The 21,337-nt window shown below is 41.9% G+C and overlaps 1 protein-coding gene across 4 annotated transcripts in view; it reads left to right on the top strand.

The window, feature by feature from the left end:
- The window catches only part of PCYT1B (phosphate cytidylyltransferase 1, choline, beta), an 83,716-nt gene that overhangs the window by 27,985 nt on the left and 34,394 nt on the right, over positions 1–21,337 (top strand). For all 4 annotated transcript variants that reach the window (XM_004689924.2, XM_012730348.1, XM_012730347.1 and 1 more), the window contains exons 3-4: positions 8,246–8,362; positions 20,069–20,220. In XM_004689924.2, the coding sequence (XP_004689981.1) occupies positions 8,246–8,362; positions 20,069–20,220 (269 nt within the window). The remainder of the gene's footprint in view (positions 1–8,245; positions 8,363–20,068; positions 20,221–21,337) is intronic.

The following is a 21,337-nucleotide window of genomic DNA, read 5'->3' as shown; positions in this document are numbered from 1 at the left end:
GAACTTCTGCTATCACTGTGAAAATGTGACAAGAAATTAGGCATATGGTCGCTTTAGATTTGATGACCATTGCTTTACCAGACCAGCCGTCCTTGGTGAGCTGAAATCCTCTAAAGGGCTGGTGGCAGAATGCTGGACCATACCCCCCACCCCGCGGTTCCCCCCACCCCCAGTACCTCAAGGGTGGAGCTAGAGATATTTTCCTCCCAGGTGATGCAGATGCTCGTTACCTGTCCTGGGACTGCCTTGCAAGAACCCAAGTTTAAGAGTATGCTTGGAACGGGTGGGAGGGAGGGACAGGGATCTCACCCAGAGCTGATTGCTAGAGTGCTACACCGTTAGTAGAATTTTTAAAATCTTGTTATTGGACATGCATGTTTATTGTTTTGAAGTGTCAATATTTTTCAATAGTAGTAAGAACTTTGACTGTGTTGAATGTCCCACTAAAAAGACAAACCAGGCCTGCCTTTGGCGTTCATGACATGCTTCATTGTTGTCCTCAAAGCCCTGCCTCCTGGCATGATACTGTTGCCTACAATGTGTTGTGTTGGTGACCCTTGATCTGCCCGGCAGGGCGGGGCTTGCACTCTACGAGGAACTGACAGCACTACCCAGCGCTCTTAGTTCTGCTCCTCTGCCAATGAGGACTTAAAGCAGATGTGACTTGAAAAGAAGGGGCACAGTAGAGCAATTAAAACTGGCACCTTTTCCGTTTAGCTCACCTGATAGGCATAGTCTGAGACAGAATCACTTCTGTGCTGAGATAAAGGAAATGTCCCAGTGTGTGTTTCATGGTTCCTCTCTGTTACAGCTGGCTTTTATTCCCCAAAGGGAAACTCAGTTCTGATTCATTATTTTTCTTCTTAAGAAGGAGCTTATATTAACTCTTCCCGCAATAGGTAGTTTCTCAAATTCATTTTTTAAGACTTACCTTAATGCACCTTACCTTATATGTGTGCCACTTATACTATAATTTACTTAATTTTTAAAAAATTTTTTCTTAAAGATTCATGTATACAAAAATGGGGTTCATGCCAGAGGCATGGGGGCTGAGAGGAATTGCCAGAGACAGAGTGGGGTGCAGAACAGGCAGATCTACTGAAATACACTGCTGAGGGGAGCAGCGGGCGGGTCAGAAGGGGTCTGCCGCTCCATGTGGGTCACCTCCCTGTCCGAGGATCGAACTCGTGCTGCAGTGGCAGTGGATGGCTTCATAACGCTGTGCTTTAACTCGTTGCGCCCCCAGGGAAGGCGCAGAAAAAAAAATCTTTTAAAGCTTAATTTGAAAGCATTTAAAAAGAAACATCAGTCATGATCACTTATTAAAAATAGTATCGCTGGCTACAAGCAGAAAGAAACCATAAAGTTTATATAAAACTAAACTTTGTAAAAGATCTAATATTAGTTTATGTCATTATCACTATTCACGATTCTTCAGCTATTAGATTTTAAATGGTTCATTTTTGTGCCCAGTTACACACAAAAACAATAGTAGTTGCTATAATCACGGAGAGCTACGTAATAGTCTTTCTTTCTGTAAAAATAATCCATGTTGGCATGTGGTCTTCTAGAAGGCAACATGATCGAGAAAGCAGCAAAGTTTGGTTTGTGTTCAAACTTTCCCATGGCGTGGTTGTACGTTGCTTGCTTTGCTCAGTATCCATTTGCCTGCCTATGAATTGACGATAATAAGTCCACTCTGCCTTTCCCGAGTTGATGCACAGTTTACCTGAAATATGTGCGTTTGCAAATTCTATGTCCTTTTAAGGCATTGTTTAAATGTAGGTTGAGAGCCATAATCAAAACTGAAATTATCAGCCTTTTGTTGTTGCCTGAGTCTGAAGCAATACCAAGAAAAGCTATAAAATGCCCTACAAAAATTTGAATGGTTTGCAATTGGTGATTGCCACGTGTTTGGTAAGTATATGTTTAACTTTTTAACCATCTGCCAAACTGCTTTCCTAGTAATTATACCAATTTACACCCCCAGCAACAATGTATGAGAGCTCTAGTTGCTCTCTGTCCCTATCAAGACTCGATATGGGCAATCTATACATTTTTAACTTTTAGCCCTTCTAGCAGCCATGACGTGGTGTGACTTTGTGGCTTGAATTTCCATTTCCCTGGTGACTGATGACTATAGCTCTCCTTGCTTCTCAGAGATCTTTTTTTAAGATTTATTTATTTGTGCATACAGAACTGGGGTACAGGCCAGAGGCTCAGGGGTGGCGAGAGGCTTCATCAGAGACAGAGTGGGGATCAGAACAGGCAGATGGACGAAGTACACTGCTGAGGGGAGCAGTGGGCGGGTCAGGAGAGGTCTGCCATGCCATGGGGTCACCTCCGGGACGGGCGGGAATCGAACTCATGCGGAAGTGGCTTTAGCTTCTCAGTGCAGTGCTTTAACCTGCTGCGCCACCAGGGAGAGCCGCTTCTCAGAGATCTTGAGGATTTGTTTTAATTGTTCTTTAGCTATCCAGAATCCAGATTTTTTTTTTTGTGAAGTATATGTGTGATTTTTTTTTTGCTCTTTGTAAAATTAGATGTTTTTCAAAATATTGAGTTTTGAGAATTCTTCATATGTTCTGGATACACATCCTATATTAGATATATATTTTGCAAATATTCCTACCCATGAATTGCTTTTTCATTTTCGCCAAAATGGCTTTTGAAGAACAAAAGTTTTACATAAAGTACAGTTTATTAATTGGTTGGTTTTTAAAGGTCGCCTTTGGGGGGCCTTATTTACTAAATTTTCCAAAGTCATTAACATTTTCTGCTAGAAGTTTTACAGTTTAAACTTTTATATTTAGCTCTTGATTCATTTCAAATGCATTTTTGCATGTGGTGTGAGATAAGTCATAAGCAGAGCTCCCCTCACTGTTAGATTTCTTTCTTTCCTACATTGGCATATACAATGTATATATAAGCCCCTTCCAGCTTCTTCCTGAGTTCCTGCCAGAATGTTGATGTGGCATGGTAACATAGCCCCTTCTTTTTTACTCTAGTTTCAGGCTTATAATAATTTTTGCTGTCTTCTAAATCCATCTATCTTCATCTGTGTGAACGCTCATCTATGTGTATTTATATAGACACACACATATACACACATATGTATAATACACACATGTACATGTTTTTATGCTGTCATATTTTTCTGTGTGCTAAAATGATGTTCTGGAAAAAAAAAACTAGATTTGGGTCCATGAAGCTTTGTGTAGAGAAACGTGTATTTGTTTAATGTTAAGCTTTGTTCCTGCATCTCCACCCCTGTGGCTTTATTTCCCTGAGCACAATCCCTTTCCGCTCCGTCCATGTTGCCGCAGATGGCCTGAGTTCATCTTGCTCTGGTGGCTGACCAGTACTCTGCTGTGTATATAGACCACATCTTCTTGAGCTGGTCATGTATTTTTAGACATTTGGGTTGTTTCCATATTGTAGCTATTGTAAAGAGTGCTGCAAAAACATGGGAGTGCGGGTATCCTTTTGAATTAAGGTTTTGTGTTCTTTGGGTAGTCTTAGGTATAGAATTGCTGTGTCATGTGGTACCTACATTTTTATTGTTATATTTTGAAGATAATTCAGTTTTATTTTTCTGCAGCTCACACTCCCACCTTCCTATTATTATGTCTTTAGGTTCCAGTGCTGTTATCTTATGTGTTACTTCTATTGTATTTTGTTAGAGGGTTCTACTTAGGTTAGAATATGATTTAGTTGTGTGACCCATCAGAGGGTCTAGTTTCTGACTGGTTCTAATGGTCTACATTGCTATTTTCTTCTTCCTTCTCTATGTTAAGTAAGTTCAATGTCTTTTGCCTTGATTTTTCATTCTGTTGTTTCCTAATAGCCCTGTTAGTATTTCTTTTATAGACAGATTAGTATTGGTAAACTCTTTTTTTGTTTTTCAGTGAAGCTCTTTATTCTTCTATTTTGATTGCTAATTTTGTTAGAAAGAGGGTTCTGGGCAAAAAGTCTTTTTCTTTAAGTACCTTTCCAGACCCTTTATGCTTGTGATGTTTCTGTTGAAAGTCTGATCGTGTGATTGATGTTCCCTTTTAAGTTATCCTTTCCTCATATTTTTAGTGTTCTGTTCTTATTGTTGGTTCTCAATAGCTTTATTATTATGTTTCTTGGTTTATGTCTATCTGGTATAACTTTAGCTTGAACTCTGCAGGTCTCTTGGATCACGACTTTCGGTTCATTTTCCAGAGTGAGATCATTTTCAGTGATTATTTCTTAAAATAAGTTTCCTGTTCTTTTCTCTGTTTCCTTCTCCTTCTGGGATCCCATAATATGAGTGTTACTGTTTTTATAGTTGTCCCAGAGAGCCCTTATACTGTTTTAATTTTTTAAATTCTTTTCTGTCTACCTTGTTCCACTCTTGTGTCCTCTGTATTGTGCTTTCAAATTCATTATTTCTCTCCATTGCTTCTGTTTGTCTGCTATTAAAGCCCTTAGTTATAGTTTTAAAATCAGCTATAGTGCTTCTGAACTCCATTATTTCTGAATGTAGCTGCAGCATATTTTCATTACCCTGGTTGTTTTCTATCCTCTATTGTTTTCTTTTTTAAGTTCCAATAGCATTGCCAGGATTGTAGCCCTGAATTCCCCTTCTGCCATGCTCTACAACTTCAGAGTCAGGGATTTTTGTTCTGATATTTGTATTGTGTTCTGTCTCATTTTCTATTTTGTATGTGTTTTAGTGAGGATAAATTTTCAATTGATGTCTTTGTAGTTGTTGGGATAGCAGGGGGTTGGTACCAGTGAGGGATTTAAAAGAGGACTTGGGCAATAGGCATCAAAGGGTCACCTCCAGTAGACTCAGGAGTTTGAAATTCCTGCTGTAAAGTGTCTCTTTGTGGGAGGTGGCAACTGCTTTAGATATCTCAGTCTTGGGTGGGGCTCATAATTGTTGCGATGGGGAATGGTGTCTCAGCCTGGCCTTCAGTAGTGGTCTCTTCTAAAAGGAAGTCCAAGTGCTCAGATCTGATTCAGCTGTGGCTGTTTGCAAGCCAGTAGTTCCCACTCTGACCTCACTTCTGTAGTGCTCCTGCAATGCACCCTCTTTCCTGGGTGCCTGCTTGTGCGCCCCTTCACCCAGTATAGTGCAGGGTCTTAGGAACCCCATTGTTGGTGTGTGCCCAAGTCAATAGTTGTTGGGGGGACCTGAATTGTAGTCACCCCTCCCTTTCACGTGCTGCACTGCCACATACAGCTTTAAGCAACGGTTACTTGGAGCGTTTCCTACTCCTTTTACTCTGGCTGATGCGCCTGTTGTGTACTCTGGTAGTTTTTCCCTTGGGGGTTTTGGCTTCATTTTGTATCAGTTTTGTTGTGCTGTCTGGAGGAAGGGATCCCAATGTCTTTACTCTGCTGCCATCTTGCAGGATTCCCCATCTCCTTGTGTCAAAGACCCTTCAGAAATTGGAATGTAAGACCAAGGAAAGTAAAATAATGAAGTGTCTCCGTTGTACTAGCCCATGAGCAGTATTTGCGTTTGTGATCCTGAAGCAAATATTCAGCATCATGTGGGTCTTAGGTATAGTTTGTGACGCTAAACTTATTTGGAACGCGGTAATAAGCATGTGGTATATAGACATCACATTTATCTGCTGTACCTTACTTTGACCATTCAGGGTAAGTCCTCAAAGTACTTTTAAGATTTATGGTAATAAGTGGGCAGAGAGTCTGCAATGCGTTCTGTAGTTTTCTGTGCTGCATTTAAAGCAATGCGCATTTGTTAGAAGCTCCATGGGGCAGGAGTCCGAGCCTGACTTAGCTTCATCCTCTCCCTAGGGTCTTACAAGTCTATCTGGGTGTCACCCAGGGCTCAGTTCTCTTCTGGAGCTTTGAGTGCTGATAGATTTTGCTTTTTGAGCTGACTTCGGTGTTGTTGGCAGATTTCATTACCTTGTACCAATAAGACTAAGGGTCGAGCTTCTTGCTAGTAGTCACCAGAGGCCAGTCTCTGCTCCAGGAGGACACATGCAGCCAGATATTCGGACAACACAACAGCTTGTTTCTCCCAAGTCACCAAAGAAGAGTCTGCCATGATGTAACATAATCATGGCAGTGACACTGTCACCTTTGCCATAGTCTACTGACTGGAAGTAAGTCACAGTTTCCTGTGACTCACTGTGATCTCACAAAGCTGCAAACACCAGGCAGCCGGGATCGCTGGGAACCCCCTTCAGGTCCCTCCACCATGGTTGTAGGATGGTACTGTGTCTTTACTTCTGATCAGTGCCAAACTGCAGTTGCCCAGGCCCGTGGTTCCTAATATAGACACCCCGGAGAGTCTTCAGATTTCTTGCAAGAATATCCAACAGATGAAAATAAATAGCAACAGATAGAAACCAACATACAAGCTAACTTTAGAAAGCCACACACTATTTTAAAAAAATTTATGGAGAATTTTGGCTCTCCCTGCTGGTGCAACGGGTTAAAGCACCGCGCTATGAAGGTCTCCGAAGCCACTGCAGCACGAGTTTGATCCCCGGCCAGGGAGGTGACCCACGCGGCGCAGCAGACCTCTTCTGACCCGCCCGCTTCTCCCCTCAGCAGTGTACTTTGTCCATCTGCCTGTTCTGCTCCCCACTCTGTCTCTGGTGAATCCTCCCACCCATCACCCCTCTGGCCTGTGCCCCAGTTCTATAAGCATAAATAAATAAATCTTTTAAAAAATTTATGGAGAATTTTAAGGATAGACCAAAGTAGAACAATACAGTGAACATTCATGTATGTATCTGTCACCCATACTTGATCAGTGCCAAATCACAACCTGTTTTGACCTGTCTACTTCCCCCTGTTGAATTATTTAAGACAAAATCTCAGATTTCCTGCCTTGTTATCTATAGTTGTTTCTGTATATAAGCCAAAAAAATCAGAAACTTTATTTTTAAAAACATAACTATTATACTATTATCTCACAGAAAAATTATTTTTTAGTAATTTCAAATGTCTAGTGCTCCAATTTCCAATTATCTTTTATCATCATTTATTTATATTTCGAAGACAGGTTCATTTAGATTTAGTATCCATATATTACAATATGTTAAAAGCCCTCTAAAAAAATCTCTTAATTTTCAGATCCCTCCTCTATATAGCTTTTGTTTTTTTTTTGCTTAAAATTTATTCGTTGAAACCATCAGGTTCTTTTTTCTTTTTTGGTTTCCTAGTTTGGAAATTGCTGACACAGTTCAATTTGTTAAAGTGAGCTTATTGCAAAATCAACTCCACAAATACTCTTCAAAGATTCACTAAGTGGCCTTTTTCTCAGTAATTATGTCATCTTTCTTTACTTTTCTTTCCTCCTTGTTTCCTGGATTCATTTATGTGGATCACCTCTGAATCAATAAGAGAAAGTTCTGCTAAATTGCCATCTGCTTTCCCCTGGGGTTGATATCTTAAAACAAATTTTCTTCAATTGAATTCAAATTGAATAAGAGTATTGAAACCAAAGATCCCTCATTAGACAGTTTGTTATTTCAAAGCATTTTCTATTTACTGTGCCTTATTTAGAATACAGTGTAATCCTGTGAAGGCAATTCTGTTTGTTCAGAATGATATGTAATTGGGAATAATTGCCATTCCCTATCTGACATAAAGTCTCTCAAGCTTTTTTATTAGAGAAATTTAATTTATTAGGAATATTGTACCATCTGAATCTATGAATGTAACATTCCTTTTTCTTTATATTGCAAATTGGTGACATTGTACTGCATCAAGAACTGATCACAAGTTTAAATCTAAATCTTTATGATCACTTAACAAAAGTTTTCCTTGATTTCTTTTACCTTTTTTAAAGATTTCTTTATTTATGCATACAGAACTGGGGTACAGGCCAGAGGTGCAGGGGCAGTGAGAAGCTTCACTCCTTCACAGAGTGGGGAGCAGAACAGGCAGACTGACGAAGTACGCTGCTGAGGGGAGCAGCGGGCGGGTCAGGAGAGGCGGGGATTGAACTCATGCTGCAGTGGCTTTAGCTTCTTAGTGCTGTGCTTTAAACCCACTGTGCCACCAGGGAGGGCCCACGGTCTTGATTTTTGTTAACTTATCCTCTGCTCTGATGTCCTTAGAAGAACACTCGGCAGTTATTTTCATGCACCAATGTGAAACTGAAGGTGGTATGTACACACTGTTTTTCCCAGGGGCCCTTCCTCACTGTGCCCCACTGCTGGGAGCATCCGGGTTCCGGGACTCCTGATTCTGCCATTCTGATGATATTGTTTTCTTTCTTCCACAGTTGACAGGCCAGTCAGAGTCTATGCTGATGGGATCTTTGACCTGTTCCACTCAGGTCATGCAAGGGCTCTTATGCAAGCAAAGACGCTGTTTCCCAACAGCTACTTGTTGGTAGGAGGTAAGAAGTGCATTTTCTCTTTGTCTAGAACAACTCCTTTGTAGTGTACTTTCTGAGGTCCGTCACTAAATTCTCACATTGTTACTGCTCCTTGTTCCTCCCATGCTGGTTCACTTGCTCACTGCCTGAAATAGAAAATGTTTAAAAAAAAATACACAGGGGAAATGACATCACGAGATTATATACTGCTGGCCCTCAGAAAGACAGGACCAGCACTAGCACTATTAATACGATTACTAATCCCACTGAGACTGCCACTAATGTAGCACCACAGGTAGGTTCTTCTTGGTTTCCATGAAAGACATGTTCTAGAGGCTTAGGTCAAGAGCAATGTTGCCCTGATTGCAGATCTCGGACAGTTAAAAGGTTCAGGACAATTAAGGGTAAACAGGGTCTTGGTTTCCTTTGTGAGACACCCCAACACTTGGAATAATGTTGTGCCACCCATAGTGGCTTCTGCCAGCCCTTGGTTGTGCAATTTATGCACAGTGTGCATTTAATGACTGTTTCTTGGGCACTCACTCACTGTGTATCAGGTGTTCTTCTGTACATTGGGGATGCCGCCACGGACAAGACATGTCCTCAGAGAACCTGGGTTGAGGAGTGGGCGGGCCCTGCCCTCTTATCCAGTCAGTGTGTACTGAGGAAGACATAAAATAGCGTAAGCAAAGGAGTGACTGGGCAGGGACAGAGGGCTAGTTGAGGTAGGCAGGTCAGGGGAGCCCCCTTCAGATGTGTTGCCATCTGTGTCCAGACTTGAATGAGGCAAGGGCGCGCCAAAGCCAGAACACAGAACCTTCCTTGTACAGTGATCTGGTAATTTTGGGAAAGTAGAGAAGACCATGTGGTCACAGCAATGTTGTTTTACTGATTTGTACATCTTCCAGAGGTTTCCATAAATGCATAGAGGATTCAGTACTGCAAAAAACTAATCTGGACAGGAGTTCAGAATCAAAAAATTACAGCAGGAGTGAAGGAGGAAAATTCCAAGAAATCGGGAACTCTTTAGCAGTCATGGCAATGGGGGCCACAGAGTTACTCCACGCCCCTCGCATGTCAGAGCAGATTCTGTTCCATTGGGAAGAACTCGTTGTTTTTCTGCCCTCAGTTCTGAGATAAGTGTTTGGAGGGCTGCTGCGGTAGGCAGCCAAGACGCCGTCTTTGGCCGCAGATTTACAAAGAAATGCAGATACCTCTCGGCTCTTACATGGGTTCTCTGTGGAAACCAAGGGCATGTGGGACTACTGAGACTGCCATGGAGACCAGATGGCTTTGCTGGGTGGCAGTGACTAGAGTATAGGTGGGAAATAAAGCAGTTCCACGTGAGCCAATAAGGAAGCGGCACGTAGATGTCCGGGGACCATCAGTGACTGTAAGTGAAGTATCATGAGCGACATAAACAATTTCAATGGTATTTTCTCTGCTGATTTCTTATTCTTATTTTCCTAGTTAAAATAATTACATGGCTATGCTATGAAATGCATTTTAACCACCCTCCTAGTAGAATTCAGTGCGATCCTGTTTTTCATGTTTCCACTGAGTTAATTATATTTGACTCTCAGGCTGTGAAACAGACTCTAGCCTTTTGTGTGCAGGCGAACCGCTACGGGGGCATGGTGTTGCATTCAGGCCCTACAAGTGACACTGCTGTGATCAACACATTTTGGTAGAAATCAAGAAGACAAAGTATAACCTCCCGTTAATGCCTAGAGTGGTTGCCTTCCTCTAAAAGTCAGCATCTACCGCAGCTTTTCCAGAAGTACTTAGTGATTCTATGTGAAACAAAGTTGGTCTCAGACATAAGTAATTTAAAATAAATTTGTAGGTACATTCAGAAACCTTGCAGGATTTGGGAAAATTCTCACACTGCAAGATGGTTAATCTCATTGGCACTCTGCCCACGGACTGCCAATAGCTGCCTCCAATCGTGGTGGCAAGTAAAGATGCCCCACAAATTTCCAAAAATGCTTTCTAGGGGGAGGCGAAACCCTTATTAAAAACTATTGTGTTAGACTAGGAGACTGTGGTTATAGTAGTGGATTTCTCTATTTCTCTATTTCTCCTTGCAGGCCTACCAGTTTTGCTTCATATATTTGAGTGTTGTTGGGCATGCACATTAAGGAGTTTGATTTTTTAAAATATTGACCCCTTTATCATTATGTACTGTTCCTCTTTATCCTTGATAACTTTCTTTGCTCTGAAGTCTGCTCTGTCTGAAATCAATTTCGTTATTCCCACTTTCTCTTGATTAGTATTAGTATGCTGTGTCTTTTTCATCCTTTTATTTTATTTGTTTAAAGATTTACTCATTTATGCATACAAGAACTGGGGTATAGGCCAGAGGTGCAGGGGGTGTGAGAATGTTCACCAGAGACAGAGTGGGGAGCAGAATAGGCTGACTGATCGGTTAGACAGGAGAGGTCTGCCGTGCAATCTGGGTCACTCCCTGGCCGGGAATCGAGCACGTGCTGCAGTGGCTGTGGACAGCTTCATAGTGTTGTGCTTTAACCCGTTGTGCCACCAGGGAGGGCCCTTTCATCCTTTCATTTTTAATTAATGTATGTCTTTTTATTGCCAGTGGTTTTATGTTGTTGACAACGGAGTGGGTTTTTGTGTTTTGCTTCACTTCGACAATCCTGTTGTGGACCTGGTGAATTTAGAACATTAGTGATTATTAATATAGTTGGTTTAATATCTACCATATTTTTCCTGCTTTCTATTTGTTCCTTTGTTCATTGTACTACTTTTGTCTTCTATACTTTTTCTGCCCGCATTGGTTTTAATTGTGCATTTTATATGATTTTCTCTTCTTTCTTAGCATATCGAATACACTTTTTCCTTTTATATATATTTTTTACATCATTCCGCATTTTTGTACAATGCGTGCTTTCTCATCCTGGTTATAGCGTCCATGAAATTCCCACCACCAGTTCCCCCGAGCACCATCACCATGGTCCCTTGTGCTCTTCCCACCCCTGTTTTGATCCTTTTCCTTCCCCGCCATCCCTACAGAGTGTCTCTGGCGTATAGTTGCCTGTTAATTTTGATTTTTTTCCTTTACTATTACTGCCCCCCCCCATCCCTCATTTGGATCCTCTACATTCCTCCTACAAGTGAAACCATCCGGGATTTTTTGTTTTCTTTCTGGCTTATTTCACTGAGCATGATCCCTTTCAGCTCCATCCACATATCTGCGAATGGCATGAGCTTATCTTTTATTATTACTATTATTATTGCTGAGTAATAGTCTGTTGTGTGAATATACCACATTCAGTCGATCCAGTCATCTATTTTTGGGCATTTGGGCATAGCTGACCTGTGGTCCATAGTGCTGCAGCAAACATAAGGGTGCAGGTGTCCTTTTGGATCTATTTTTTGTGCCTTTTGGGTAGATTCCTAGAAGTGGGATTGCTGGGTCATAGGGAAGCTCCATGTTTAGCAGTTTGAGGAAACTCCAAACAGTTTTCCATAGCGGTTGGACCAATTTGTGTTTCCACGAGCAGTGTAGGAGAGTTTATTTTCCACATCCTCACCAACATTTGTTGTTGCTAGTTTTTTTTTTTTATGTGTGTCATTCTTACTGGTATAAGGTGGTAGCTCATTGTAGATTTGATTTACATTTCCCTGATTATGAGTGATATTGAACATTGTTTTTGTGCCTGTTGGCTCTTTGCATTTCCTCCTTGGATAGTATCTTTTTAGCTCTTCTGCCCATTTGTTGATGGGTTGTTTACTTTCTTTTTGTTGAGTTTTGTCAGCTCTTTGTAGGACTGATCTTTGTGATCAGTCCCTTATCATTAGTATTGGGGTACACTTCTTTTTTCCTTTTGTGGTGGATGCCCTGGAATTTTCAATATACTTTCTAAACCAGGTACTGCACGTACTTCATAGTGAACAAAATATTCCTCATTCCTCCCTCCTCCTCCTCATTTCATTTCTGTCATTCCTTTCACTTACACATAAGCTTGCACCATTGAACACTTTGCTGCTGTTATTTTGGCCAAATTGCTGTTTGTAAAATTAATTAATGAGAATAGGTTTTTGTTTTATCTTCACTTACTCATTCTCTGAAAATCAACTCTTCTTTAAATTTCTGACCGCTATCATTTTCCTTCTCTATGAAGGACTTTTGTTTATCTCTAGGGAGCTTTAAAAAAATGTTTCTTGCATTACAGATCTCCTAGGAATAAATAATCTCCATTTTTGTTTGTCTGAGGAAGTCTATTTTTCCTTACCTTTAAGAGGATAATTTGCAAGATACAGAATTCTAGGTTGGTGGACTGTTTTCTCTATCACTGTATATATTTCACTCATTTCTCTTCTTGCTTACTTTGTCACTATGGGGAAAGCCAGTGTAACTTTTATCCGTACTTTTCTAGAGGTGAAGTTTACTTGTGGCTTCATTTGAGACTTTTGGGCATCTTTCTATTCTCTGGTAGTTAAATGAGATGAGTGGAATTATTTGTATCAGCAGGTGAATATATTGTTAGACTCAGACAGGCTTTAAAGTTGGTTTAATTTCGGTTTTTCCTTCTTGTAGATGTTAGTGCGGAAATATTTTGTTCACATACATATGTAGATGGAATGAAAGAAGTTTATTATAGTAACACCCCTCACTGAAATATAGAGTTACTTGTGAAGTATTGGAAAAATATTTTATTGTCATCAAAATAATTTTGATTGCCAAACGATAATTTATCAAGGGCTTTCTTTCAGATTCGTTTCAAGTAATAGATACATACTTATTTTCAAGTTATTGGAATAATTTGCTTTCCTCTTTCTGAGAAATGTAATAAAAAGGCTCTACCAAGATTTGTTGAACGACTTTTAATTATAATCCTTACTCTTTTACTTGAAAACAACTTTTCAACAGAGAACCTCCAGAAGGGTTGGAGTAAATGGAAATACTGGTAATTTCATCCTACAGTTGCCAGTTTAATAGTTTTTGATAAAATGGCTTTGTGATTTGCATTAAACTTTACAAAAACACTGGAGGAATGCAGTTTTAGCTTATTAAATGTACAGTAAACAGCTAATTGGCAGAGTCAATCTTCTTTGGCAAATTTATTTCAAACGTAGAAATCCAGAGAAAGTCTTCTCAATTCAAATAATGTATTGCAAGAAATGTTATAAAAGCCACTGAGAATTTATAGCACATATTACATTAAGTGGGATCAAAGTTAAAATGTCAGTCCAATAATGAGTTATAAGCACCATGATAAATCATTTAACTTAAAATAATTCGATCTATTTTATAGGTTATATGATATTGATAAGGAGAGGAGTATGATTTTTAAAAGGCATGTTATTCTCTAAATATTGCTGTATGACCATCAAACTCTGGTGTTTGGCTTTTGGAAATAGTCAAGTGCAAGCAAATATAAAAATCAGGACTTAATTATCCTTTTTAGGCAACAAGGTCATACTTTTCTTATGTGTTTAAGCATAGAAAAGAGCATGTACTACTAAAAATTAATTGGTCTAGCCATAGACATCTGAAGAAAATCATAAACATTCTAGAAAATTCAGTGGAGTAAGGATTATCTGTCAATGGAATAACTATTTTATAATGTCAGTTGATCGTTTATATTTTTCTTTTTAGATGTAAACTATGAAAAAAAACACGTATGCTAAGTTTTACCCATGCATGTATTCCAAGGGTTTTGAAAAAATTGTTAATTCCAGAAAAATCCCAACTACATGTCTAAGAAGCAGTGGCACAGTCTGTGCAGCTTGTCTTCTTGAAGTGAGTAGCCGGAGAAAGATGCTTACTCTTAACCTCAAGAGAACAGGCATTTGAGGATTCAATACGAGTATTGAGAATAGATGGAAAAACCTTACCGTTGCTATATGAAAACGCCATATTTTAGCATTCAGTATTTCTTTGCAGTGCTCCTTTAATTTGAACTGGCCCTTGTTCTTTAAGATCCTGTGTCCTTTGACAATAGTTGGGAGAAGGAAGAGTCATGCAGAGTATTTGGGTACAGCTGTTTTATTATTCCCTACTCTACCATACTGTGTTTCTAACACCTGGCTTTACCTGTAACAGAAATGTGTGTGAGATGAGGAAAGACAGGAGCTTTAGAGGCTTGTGGTGCCATAAGTAGTCATTCCATGAAGTTTCCGTTTGCTTTGGCTTGAAGGCGTAACTCTTGGAATGCAACACAGTAAGGCCCAGAGCTGCCTTCCTTTCGCTAAGTAGAGTACAGTTGGATTCAAACCGAGAGGTTTTCTTGGTCCCGTTCCTTTTAGGAAAGGATATTCTTGGAAGCTGAGGATCTGAAAATTGATTCATTTAAATCTATTTGGGTCCGGGTACTTGTTGCAAAGGTTTTGTGTATCCTGGGCGGATGGGTGTCCTAGTTTGAAGAGCTTTTTCTTAAAAACCATGTCATGAAAGAAAAATACCGGATGGTTTCACTTATAGCAGGAGTATAATGGACCAGGCGAGAAAATAACAAAAATAATGAACAACCATATACCAGAGACATTTTGTGGGGCTGGAAGTGGGGAATGGGATCAAAAATGGGGGGAGGCAAGGGAAGTGCACGGGATTATGGTGATGGCACACGGGTGACTTGGTGATGGGAAACCCGCGGGGATTACAATCGAGATGGGAAAAAAATGTACAAAATGATGTAAAAATAAACTTTTGTAATTAAAAAAAAACACCATGTCATGAATATCACATACCACTTTAAATGATGACAGGCCCACGGTACGGAAAGAGTGGGGGCCCTTCAGGGATAGTTAGTGTGGTTAAAAGGCTGGATTTGGTCTTCTGTCTGTAGTTAGCACATACAACACCTCAAAGTAACACACTGTACTAATTGGGGCTCCCCTTATGTTTGCAGGTAGGTTGTTGTACGCATGCTTCCGAGGGGAGCAAGGGCTTTGCTTATGAAACCTAAGGGGCTAGCGTGTGGACTGCTACTTGGCTGGGCTGCTTGTTATTTTGCAGAAGTATCTGATTCGAAGTCCAGAAATTGGTAACTGGAGGCACTACAGGCTACTTCTCAATATGAGGCTACAATAGACACCACACACTGCCAGGATTTTGCGCTATGGTCAGATACCTGCATTTATAGTTTTTTTTTTCTTTGAAAGATTTATTTATTTATTTGTACAGAACTGGGGTACAGGCCAGAGATGCGGAGGGTGAGAGGATTCACCAGAGACAGAGGGGAAGCAGAACAGGCAGATCGACGAAGTACACTGCTGAGGGGAGCAGCGGGCGGGTCAGGAGAGGTCTGCCGCGCCATGTGGTCACCTCCGGGGCAGGCGGGAATCGAACTCATGCGCAAGTGGCTTTAGTTTCTCAGTGCAGTGCTTTAACCCGCTGCGCCACCTGGGAGGGCCCATTTATAGTTTTTTAAGTAAGAACCTGAAGATGATTTTTGTATGTCCATTTACCCGACTGACATTATTTTAGTGAATTGATATCATCCAGTTGTAAAATCCTCTTTCTTCATTTTATTTTATTTTAAAGGTTTATTTATGTATACAAGAACTAGGGTACAGGCCAGAGGTGTGGGGGGTGAGAGGATTCACCAGAGACAGAGCAGGGAGCAGAACAGGCAGATCGACGAAGCACACTGCCACACTGCCGAGAGGAGCAACGGGAGAGATGGGAGAGGTCTGCTGCACCACGTGGGTCACCTCCCTGGACAGGGATCGAGCCCGTGCTGCAGCGGCTGTGGACAGGTTCATTGTGATACATTTTAACATGTTGCACCAAAGGGGACGACCCTCTTTCTTCATTTTCACCAAAAAGTTCATATCATTTAAAAAGTAAGTTAAAAATCTAAAATTAATAGTTTTGTGTTCCCTAACCACATTTAAAGAATGGATACCAGTCACCAAATGTATACCTGTTCCACACAGGCAGGCAAAAAATAACAGTGCTAAACATGATAGTGCTCCCACAATTGTATATTTAAATAGGACGCCATCAATTTAGGTTTATGCTTGATTATGTTTTAATTGAAATCAAATATTCCTCTTAGACTCCATTTTGATTCACTGGTGGGAAAATCAGTTTGAGTCTTTCCTGGGCTCTCTGAACCTCTGTGAGCTCAGACAAGACTCTGAGATGTGGACAGAGACCGGAGCGGGGCCTCCAGTCTCTAGGGCACATGATCACTGGAAGGGAGCAGACCGACCCCGGCACCGGTGGAAGGTGAGGCTCCTTCAGTCTGTGCCCAAATATACTACTACTTCTTTACAGAACCCTCCCCGCTCCCCCAAGGAACTTTAGATTTGGGGGGGAAAGCCAGGAAGGCAGTCTGCTTCACAGGCCTGTATCGTTGCTATTATTCATAAATGGTGACTGTTATTGGGCCTCCAGTGTTCTCTGCTCGTACAGGCGACCAGGTAACTCTCACAACTCTGCCATGTTTAACAGACCAACGATGGAGGCTGAAAGCCTCGGAGTAACTTTCCTACAATAAATGCAGGTCTGGGGTTAGAACCCAAGGCTGTTGGGCTCCAAAGGTCAACCCCTGTGGCCATTTTCTCTTCTGCTCAGGAGCGGTAGTATTTTCTCCTGAGCACGGAAAGCTCCATAATAGCATAGCACAGCGTCAGCGCCCAGTGAGTATAGTGAATTCATCCATGGACACCGGCCCTGAGACTTTCCCACCGGTTGTCAAGTGCATTTGCCAAGACTCAAGCACAACAGAGCTGCTGTGGGTGTAATTGATGTTTACACAATAACTGGTCAGCGTGTCCAGCTGCTTCTTATGGTCACTCCTGGGATATGAAAATGGGACCCTGTATCGGCATAAACAGGATGTTTGCTTTCTTTGTGCTCTCTCGGGGGGCCTTGATCTCAGTCATCTAGAAGTTATACCACATTGCTCAAATGTGGCTTCAGCAGGCCAAGGTTAGAGCTCAGCTTAGTTTTGTGTTGTTTAAAATAGAAGATTGACAGATCTGAAATCCATTTTCGCTCAATATGATTCTTGGTGATATTTTAATAGTTGTGCGAGGACATTTGAAAAGTCTCAGACCAGATTTTTAAATTGTATGACTTTGGCCCATGAATAATTCCTATTTATGGAGCCCAGAGCCTAATGTGACTGGTGAATCTATATACCACAGAGTCATAAGGCCTTACTAGCCGCCTCCCTCCCTCTTCTAGCTGGGCATGATGGTGACTCAAAAACAGGCTCTTTACTCACGAGATATTCAAACTTGCCTCAGGGGGTTGTGAATGTTGTACATATCAGACCATTCTTGAAGCTTGTCAAAAATAGAGCTGCCTGGGCCCCACTCCAGATCCACTGTCTTAGCTGTCTGAGTCTGTTTGGGCTGCTATAATAAGAAAATACAGACTGGGTAGCTCAAAAATAAGACGTTTATTTCGCACATTCTAAAGGCCAAGATCAAGGTGCAGGTATGGTTTCCTTCTGGTAAGAGCTCTCTTCTTGGTTCATAGCTGGCATCTTCTTGCTATTCCTTGCATGGTGGAAGGGTCGTAGGGAGCTCCTTGGATCTTCTTTTATAATGGCACTAATTCCTCAGAATCCAACCTCGTGGCCTAAACACCTCCCAGAGGGGGTTAGGGTTTCACCAGAAGAATCTGGGGAGAGGGGACACATTCTGATGATAACACCCACCGGATCAAAACCTAGGGGAGTGGAATCTGTGCATCTAAGGAGCATGAGACAAGCTCCTTAGGTGATTCTGATACTCAGCAAAGTTGCCAAGCCAGCCATGTGGTTGGTGGTGTTTTGATAACAACCCTACGATATTTTCTGTTTTGTATCGTAGCCTCTAGATGTTAATACAGCATCTCAGTAAACATGGGACAGACGTAGGCATATGTACATGTGTATCTAGAGACACACTGGCCTCCTATCTGCATGTATGTTGTTGAGATGTTCCTGCAGATTGATCTACAATTATTATCTGAAATCATAATAAGCATTTATCGAGCATCTGTACATAGCAGTGTTAATCCAGTCAACCTTATTAAGAGTTCACCATTGGCCATGTACTGTCCAGAAGTCTCTGTCCTCAAGGAACTTACGTTTTTGTAGCACCACACCAGCAGGAAGACAGCTTTGAACTAGACAATGATATGACGCCCCCAGTGCAGTGGGTAGAAGTCAAGTGGGGAGGGAGAACTGGCAGCCAGTGTTGGGGGCCAGGTGGCACCTTAGAATAGAGTGGTTGGGGAAGACTTGAGGGAAGAAAGCGAAAGTGAGCTCTATGGATACTGGGAGCATGAAACCATAGCAGATTTGGGGAACAGGAAGTGCAAAGGTCAAACTGAGGGGGAGCCTTCCTGGTGCCCTCAAGCAAGTGGCAAAGAGGCCTGGGGATGGGAGACAATGGTCTGGGCCATCAGAGAAATAAGAGTGGGCTGAGGTGTGGACCTTGCAGCCCCTGTCTGTGGGCTGCTGCAGGACTTTGCTTTCTCTCTGAGGGAGATGGGAAAGGTTCTGAGTCAGAATAACTACCTGAAAGGTTGTAATGTATTTTTAAGTGCTTTTTGGTCATTCATTTGCATATTTCTATATGTGGGGGCGGGGGGACTAAAGGAAATGGGGGTGGGTCACAGGCCTGGGGGTTTCGGTGGCAGGTGAGAGAAGTGTGTGCTCACATGAGGCATGAAGATGTACAATCTTGCAGGTTGTATTCTGCCAGTCACAGGCTGTTGGCGATGGGCAAGGCTGGAATGGGACTGGAAGGTGGTCAGCGCGACAGTCTGGACAGGATGGACAGCGGGCTGGGCTGGGGTGTGGCTTGCTGGCGCGCCGTGAAGGCAGAGGCAGCCCTTGCGCTGATGCCTGAATGTGGCCGAGTGAAGGGCTGAGACACGGGAGCTTTTGTGTCTGGGTGTGGTCCTGTTCTGCACTTACTGTACGTGGGTCATGATTAGGTGCCATGAAAATGATGGGCTTTTTGTTTTGAAAACATACTTGTACACTTAGAAATATTGAATTTATTGGATGTGCAGGTTGCATTAAAGAGACCACATCTTAAGAAAGTCAGGGAAATGTGAGCCCCCACAGGACGACCCTCCCCACAATATTGGTACACAGGGGCTGGGCCCACCGTGTTCTTCCTGAAACGTAGGAAGGCGGCCTTGGCCAGCAAAAAAAAAAAAACACATGCCGTCTAAGGTGATAATATTTAGTATCCCGCTGTTTCAAAGCACTTTGTATAAATCCTCCAAAAGTTCCATGCGAGGCTAGGAGTGGAGGGTATTGCTCTCCCCGCCTGAGATGTCAGGACCTGATGAGATCTAGAAAGAATGGAGACAGGGTTACTAACTGCAACCACTTAGGAAAGGAATTGGAACTGAGTATTGAAACCTTTGTAAGTCACACCCCTGGCTTCCTCTCCTCCGTTCTTTCCCTTCGGTCCGTTCACCCGGCCATTTTATTTCTGAAAGTAATTTCGCCGAAGGGTGGGCTAGGGAATTCAAAAGATGTGAGTCACGTTAGGTAGCATGGAGAATAATTTTAATAAAAGCTGCAGTGAAGAATGCAGTAGTAATTAGTATGAAAATGAAATTTGGAATTGCTGGTAGATTTCAGCTTGCTTTGCTTTCCTGATCCTTTGTTCCTGGAAAAAGAAACTTGAGTTCAATTATGCCAAATACCCAGCAAGACTGAGCATCTTTTGTCTTGCCGAAGAAGCGGTGTGACAGGGGCTGGGCCACCTGACAGCATTTAATGCATGTGCTTGTTTCAGTTTGCAGTGATGACCTCACCCACAAATTCAAAGGTTTCACTGTGATGAATGAAGCAGAGCGATACGAAGCTCTCAGACACTGTCGCTATGTTGATGAAGTCATCAGGGATGCTCCGTGGACACTGACGCCAGAGTTTCTGGAAAAACACAAGGTATTTGTTTTGTCACGTTTTCTAAGTAGCAGAATTGGGGAGTCTGCTTGTATATGCCATTCCCAGACATCCCAGACCCCTCCGGTTTCTAAGAGGGACACTGGAGTATGGTTCGCCTGCCTTTTGGCCATCTCTCCCTGCTCTTCCCCGGGCCTGGGGACTGATCTCTCACTATGTCAGCGCGGGCTGTGAAGCGAGCTCGCCCCACATCCAAGTGCATCCCGTGTCCTTCCGAGCTGTGGGACTTGAGCGAGACACGGTAAGTTCATTTACCTAAACTGTAAAATGGGGTGATAGTCATCCTCTGGTGGGGCTATTTTGAAGATCTAATGAGCTCATCGAAGTGAACCTCTGGAATGTTGGCTGGCCCATAGCGACACTCCAGAATCGTCATCGGCATCACGATCGACATGACCAAACCTGTCAATCGTCCATCATCGTGATTGGGGCTTATGGATTCCACAGGGAACAGATGCACCCACCTGGTATCCAGAAGGGCAGGATCAGCCTTTCAGGGAAAAACTTTATGGTTTTGTGGCCCTGAGACTCCCACTGATACAAGATTTATATTAGTTAAAAACATGAGAAATTCTTTTGATCTGCATCAAATTCTGTGCTTTGTGTCTCCATACCAGCCTCTCATTACACGCTATTCTTTCCTTTTATAAGCAGTACAAAAAAATAAGATTAAGCTGTTCTAAGAGTTTTCTTTTCTATTTTTAAAATCACGATGCAGAAGAGAATAGAGAACACTGATAAATGTGCATGGGTAATAGCAGAGGAGACAATTTCCCAGTGAGAATAAAAAGAAAGAGGAAAAACTACAATATGATTTACTTCCAGCAATCACTAACACATTTTTACTAAGCATCTATTGTATATTCAACTTGTGCCGGGCATTAGGGAGATACTAACGATGATAATGATGGCATCAGGGGGGACACTAACGATGATAATGATGGTGGCCACTTAGTGGGTATTGACCGTGTGCCCAGTACTGTGCTAAGTGCTTTGCTCTTATCGAAAATCATATTCAAAGTCATGGCTACTCTGAGAAGTTGTTAGTAGTATTATTGGAGAGGAGGGATTCAGTTTGAGTACTAAGAATAGAATGAAT

Source organism: Condylura cristata, unplaced genomic scaffold (genome assembly GCF_000260355.1).
Source record: "Condylura cristata isolate star-nosed mole 26May11 unplaced genomic scaffold, ConCri1.0 scaffold00027, whole genome shotgun sequence".
In the NCBI taxonomy this organism is placed as follows: domain Eukaryota; kingdom Metazoa; phylum Chordata; class Mammalia; order Eulipotyphla; family Talpidae; genus Condylura; species Condylura cristata.
This window is presented reverse-complemented; position numbering and strand designations above follow the sequence as displayed.